This window comes from Uranotaenia lowii, chromosome 3, assembly GCF_029784155.1.
Source record: "Uranotaenia lowii strain MFRU-FL chromosome 3, ASM2978415v1, whole genome shotgun sequence".
Lineage (NCBI taxonomy): Eukaryota > Metazoa > Arthropoda > Insecta > Diptera > Culicidae > Uranotaenia > Uranotaenia lowii.
In genome coordinates this window covers 141771873-141778332 of record NC_073693.1, presented here as the reverse complement: position 1 = coordinate 141778332, position 6460 = coordinate 141771873, and the positions used below count along the sequence as shown (strand labels likewise).

The window sequence follows — 6460 nt, the reverse complement described above, 5'->3', positions numbered from 1 at the left end:
TTTTTGAGGGTTTTCTTCAATGGGGATCTAGACTGAAGATGATCCGTCCACCACCGACTAGGGGATGATCTCTGGAAAGGAAGCTGGGCGGTTTCGCGCGTTAGGAGGTTAAAAGGGGGTGATATTGCTAGCTAGCTTGGGCTTCTATAAGGAGCTGGTCCAAAATCATATAAATATATCGGCTCAATGGGCGGCTAGCCGCGAGTCTGTTGGTGATCGTCGATCGGGTGCAGTGCAGTTCATCAGAATTTCCTTAGAGGTTTAGAGATTGGGTTTTTCCTTAGAGAGTATCGCTTGCTCAAGTTCTTAAGTGTTGAGTGTTCTGAAGTGATAGAAAAATAATCGGAATAAGGACTGTCCTGAAGTGTGCTGAATTTGTGAATGTTCCAGAGGGTCGCTTAGTGAAAGCCAACGATCAGAGAAAATGGTGAGCTAATCAAAATATTACCTAATTTGTGGTGAACTTGAAAAATGAACTGTCCGTCAAAAGCGGCGGAAAGTAAAAGTGACATTCAACCTGGAGAGACGAACTCTTATGGACGCAGTATAATTTGTCGTGATTCAGGGGAGTGTTCCGAAGGTGAAAAATGAAGCCAATGAATTTGTGGACATTTTTGGAATTCACGCACCGCGAATCTCAGTGACATTTAAGGGGTGCAATTGTTCACTTTTTTTTTGGGACAAGCGAAAAATGACATGGATAAACAGTACTTATGGATTGCAGCGCCTTATTTATGCTAAGCAGCTTCCATCGTTGGGTGGGCAGATTGTGCCGTGGCGAATTTTTGTGTGTCATATGCCAGGTGACGATCGATCGATCGAGATAAGCCTGCCCGCCCCAAAGTGTGTCAGCAGAAGTACCGAGGTACGCCTTTTCAAAAAGGCCGAAGATGCAACAGCTTCGCAATAATTGAACGAACTTGCAAGGGACTGATGCGATGTGTCAATGAACAGCAACGGAGAATGATGAATGAACTACGATCCGATTGAAGCCCCGGGAATCGACGCCGGGTTCAGCGTTGTTAAGTTGTTTGAGGAAAGATCAGCGAGAGAGATATTGGCGGCCCCATCCCGCCGCCGTTGTGATCGATGTGTGATATTTTCACACGGGGAATGCAAATTGCTGTAATAGTTGGTACCTAGTACTATTATAGGTACCTATAGAGTGGATTTTACTTAAGTAACTGAATCGTTATAGTGAGGGTGGGTGATGTCATACGGACGACACACAAACGCATTGGCAAGGATTACCGCATGCATCGGAATGGAAAATGTCAAACTACAATACCTCGTCATTTGTTACGGGGAAGTAAAACGGAAGCTGATTCACTTCACGTTCTTGAAAGTGATAGTTTGAATGGGCGAGCTAAGGTATATTTAGAGTGGATATTTGTTCCGTCTTTTTCTGCAACCAGTGTCAATATTTCACGAGAAATTGAACTATTTGAAGTTTTCGTAAAAAAATCTAGAAATTGAGCCCCTTAGAGTAAAAATGATCAATTTTAAGTTTATAATGCCGTACAACCATACAATTTTAACCTTTGTTTTACGAAAGATTCAGATTTTGGGAATTTAAATCATTGAAAAAATGGGTAATCGCCCCGGGCTCCGTGTAGAAAAAAAATTGTTTGGTTTTCCAAATATCTAAAATTTAAATGATTATGTGATGAATTTTAATCGTTAGAAAAAAGTTTTCAACAAAAATTGTTGAAATAAATGTATGATGAATCTATGGACATTTTTTTTATTTTCGTAATAAAAACCTATCCTTAAGAAACTGGATTTAACTTGTTGCTTAGTTGTTTCAATTTTTTTCTTATAATAGGGGAAAGGTTTCTAAAATGGGCTTATCAGGTTAAATGATCCTACGGTCGTTTGACGAAATGGCTGACAAGACAACATATCTAATAAATGCATTTTGAGGGTAATACGCTTTGAACATAAGGCAAGAAAGAATTTTATGAATAAATCAACTCAAAAAAAATTAAAAATTCATACAAGGGTTTGATACCTTTTGATGTAATATTTTGACTTTTAAAAATTATACGTGAAGAAGCTCAAAACAAAAAGTTGGGTGGTTTTTGTTTCTTATTCAAATGAAACTTAGAAGCCAAACAAATTTAAGCTTTTATGATGATTTCATATTGATTGTAAAGTGGAATAACAGGGTGTTTCTATATGCCCCTATCATGTTTGTAAAATGCCGCTATCCTAAAATAACAGGTTAAATAGAAAAAAATACATAATCTTTATCATAAAATCTTCGAATTTAAGCTCTTGTTAACACTTTAACACGTTCGTCGCCACGCTCATTTTGGTAGTTTTACTAGCCGGGCCCAAAAAAATTTTCAGAGAGAGAAAGCAAAGAGGGAGAACTCCCATATTTGAAACGTTTGGCGAAGCTGAGCGATAAACTCAAGTATGAGAGCGTCACACGCTTTTTGATGTGACGGAGCCCCCCAGGAAATACACCCGTCACCCGAATATGGGTGCCGTGGCGACGAACGTGTTAAGAGAGAATTGAAGATCTCAACACAGATTTGATAAAGTTTTTCTTATGGATGGACTGCCTCCATAATATGGCAACCCTAACTTTTGTTTTATTCTGTAAAATAATAACAGAAGTAGATTTTTATAAAACTTCAGCTTTATCGTATGAAAGTTATCAGTTTCTAACACTTCCAATGAAATTGTACGAAAATATTGCCAAAAAACCGAAATTTTGCCTAAAACATAAATAGGCGCATTCAGCCCGCACGGTTTGAGGTTCGGCATTTTGACAACAGTTATAATAAAATCGATATCTAAAAAATGTAAGCAGATTTCAACATAAAAATTACTCCACTGTATAGAAAACAGATGTCTGCTCATGTGTATATAGTTTTTGTACACATATTCGATGCAATATTTCATTAAATCAGTCTGCTTAATAGGCGCATATAGCCCGCTCCTCCCCTACTGCTTTATTTTGATACCTTGATTTTTTGAATATTCTTAAAAAAATATCTACTAGTTTTCTCAGATGCTTCATAATCAACAAGTTAATTTAATTAAAAATGGTCATAAAACAAATTTTTAATCAAGTTTGATTTAGGAAATTAACTTCAGTACAAAATAAAATTTATAGAAAATTCAGACATATTAACTTAAATTTCAGACTGACTAAGAAAAAAAAATTTGGACAAAATTTGAATTATAAATTTTTTATTTAACTGGAAGTCGCAAAATTTTATACAAAAAGAAATCAGTACAAAAAAGTGTTTTTTTTTTAAATTCAAAAATTTGTTTCTTATATTTATATCAGTTCCCTGAAGAATTATTGAATTTGAATTCTAAATGATAACATAAAACAAAGCTCACACGTTTTGACCTTCAAGAAGCTCTTCCTACGGTTAAAATCTCAATTTATTTATTTTTATTATAACTGTTGAAATTTTGGATGAATAATTTGTGCTCAGAACTGCAGAATTCCAAAATGATTTATTTTTGAATATTAGAGGCAATTATTAATTTACCCTAATTGCCAATCGTCGCACAGATAAGCACACGATTTCAGCAGAATTCGCTCGATTTTTTGTCGATTGTATTCATACAGGTTTGGCCGACAAGATCCGAAAGTTCAAGTGTTCGAAACTGACATCAAAATTTAAAAAATCTTTAAAAACAGGTTGTTTGGGCCAAATGCTGCTCGGGAAAAAAATGATATCGTGCCTTATGTTGTTCCATTTTTTTCCAATTGTTTTACATCTAATATGCCTTCTAAAGGCTTAACCAACATACGGATTAAGAAGTTGGTATTTGGCACCGGAGCTTATTATGAGAACATCTAGTAGAAATGCCATCCAATTGGGAGTCGGCCTCTTTTGGAGGGGGTCATTCATACAAATCATCCAATGCACAGTAGAAAAATTAAGAATCGAAATCCCTTAAAATCGAAGCCACCGTTCTAAGAAACCGGCATTAAACTTATCTTCCGTGAAATTTTCTGGAACATTCAAATCTACTGTAAGATTTGACCGGAGCTATCTGAATAAAGTGTAACTTGACCTTTTTAACCCAGCAGTGAGCTTTTTTTTCCTTAATATGTCCAAGCAACATGAAATCAAATTTTATTGAAATTCCATCGTACTGAAAGGTTCTAACACTTGAAATATTTTATAAGGGACTTTTAAAAGATAGAAATATAATAAGTCGTGATTTGTGTTACCCCTATTTACCCGTATGAAGAAAATGAAAATTTATAAAATAGTTGATTTATGTTTCACTTCGATGTTTTTCGATTTTTTCAACTTGGTTTACAGTCAATAACGCCCAAAGTTTCAGATTTTTTGACTTATTTATGCTCAAGTGCAGTTTTGTATGGGAATTTACCATTTCAAAATGTTGATTGATTAATGTACCCTTTTCATAAAAGTGGGATTATTTGTAATCAATGTAACTCCTAAAGCATTTCATTAATCTTCATGAAAAATTAACATCAAATTGAAAAAATTTCCAAAAGAATTTCAGCTTAAAACTTTTTTGATCAAATTCAGTTTAATGAAATTATTACTGTTCTTTTCGATATCTGTGCTGCAGCTCAGGAATGTCAATCAAAGGGATCTTTGGTAACATTACTAAATTATGGTTTGGCACAAAATGCAGAGTTTTCAGCATAATCCTTGTTAAACTTGATCCTAAATCTGCAGTATGACAACAACAGATGCGTTTGACAATCAAAATGTTACCCTATTTAGAGTCTGTTTTGGGGTTAATTGTTTAATTTCAGGAACCACATTGATGTTCTGGTACTAAAAATTTGATTCGGAGCGATTGTAAGCGATTTGACAGCTGTTTCAGTCCTCTGGATTGAAAATGGCTATGATATCTACTCTTCCTGAACTCGGGGGACTGAGATGAAGGGAGAAAATACGTCAATGATCACACAATTTGTGCAGCCAATGAGTGAATTTGTGATAATTTGTGGCAATTTGTTAGAGAAAATGAGAAGGTTTGAGTTAAAATGAGAGAAACCAGTGCTCAGAAGATAATGAAAATGTGCTAATTGTTGCAATTTGTGAAGCAGTTGTGGAATTTTGATCATTACCATTCCAAATGCAGAGAATTCTCTCTCGATTTCAATCCCTTTTCTCAATGTTCCGTTGTGCATGGCTTTAGTACGACACGGAGGATCCAGTGTTGAATGGTTAGAAGCATTGGTCTTGGAGTTACCCTCAAATCCAAAAAAGTTCTGGAAATTTGTGAACTCCAAACGGAAGGAGTCCGGGCTTCCAGCTACACTCCAATTAAACAACCGTATTGCCAAGTCACCTGCTGAAAAATGCTATCTTTTTGCGACGCACTTCGCTAGTGTTTTTTCAGATAAGTCGCCATCTGCCAGTCAATCGAATGCTGCCGTAACACGACTACCTGTCGATGTGCTCGATCTGGATGTTTTTGCTGTTAGCGAGGAAATGGTTTCAGAAGCTATCATTAATTTGAAAAATTCGACTTCAGCCGGACAGGACGGAATACCGGCGTGCGTACTGAAAAATTGTCGCAATGTACTGGTGAAACCTCTTACGCGTATTTTTAATCAGTCTCTAGAACAGCAAAAATTCACTGCCATCTGGAAAAAATCAGTTATGTCCCCAGTATACAAAAAAGGTGACAAAAAAGATGTTCTTAACTACAGAGGTGTCACATCGCTAGCTGCCTGCTCGAAGGTATTTGAGAAGATCGTCAACAATGTCATGTTTTCAGCTTGCCGGAACTGGATCTCTGAGAACCAGCATGGATTTGTTCCTAAACGCTCGGTAACTTCAAACCTGATGGTTTTCACATCCTTCTGCATATCAAATATGGATGACGGCAAACAAATCGATGCGATACACAGTCCCCCCACAATCATTAGTCACTTAACGTATCCCCCCACCACAAAATGTTCATTTATTCGGGTGTTAGTAGACCAAATATCAAGCATTGCATGAATTTCAGTCATTAAATGCTTCATCTTCGAGTTCAAATATGTTTTTCATTGAAATCTTGTTTAAAAATAACATAATTTACCGAAACAGTCAACGTTTTTCAAAACCACAATTATAGGTCAATATTGAAGACCGTAACAATTATGAGGCAACACCCGAAAATCACCATGGAAATCATCATGTTTCTGGCAAACATTCAGGGGCATTCTTTGATAGTATAAATTCCAGGGGCATTTGGGTAGAGCTATAGCAACCAAGAAATGTTTTGCTTTGCTAGCAAAAAAGTGACCCATGATTGTGTGAAATTTGGTAGATGCTGTAACAATTATGGGTCAATTTTATTTTGCAAATTTTATTTAAATTTCACATTTCATTCGCTCTGTTTCATTTGTAAAATGTTAACTCGTCCTTTGTGCTTATATGAGACCCATTTATTTTGATGGAATTTTTGAAATACCCGCATAAGGGGCTTAACGGTTCAAGATGTCAACCTT

General features: G+C 36.1%; 1 protein-coding gene across 1 annotated transcript in view; it reads left to right on the top strand.

The window, feature by feature from the left end:
* Positions 1-216: 216 nt before the first annotated feature.
* Positions 217-6460, top strand: part of LOC129755933 (mucin-2-like) — a 50993-nt gene continuing 44749 nt past the window's right edge. Inside the window, exon 1 of the mRNA XM_055752639.1 lies at positions 217-427. Coding sequence (XP_055608614.1) covers positions 425-427 — 3 coding nt within the window. The 5' untranslated portion in view covers positions 217-424. The remainder of the gene's footprint in view (positions 428-6460) is intronic.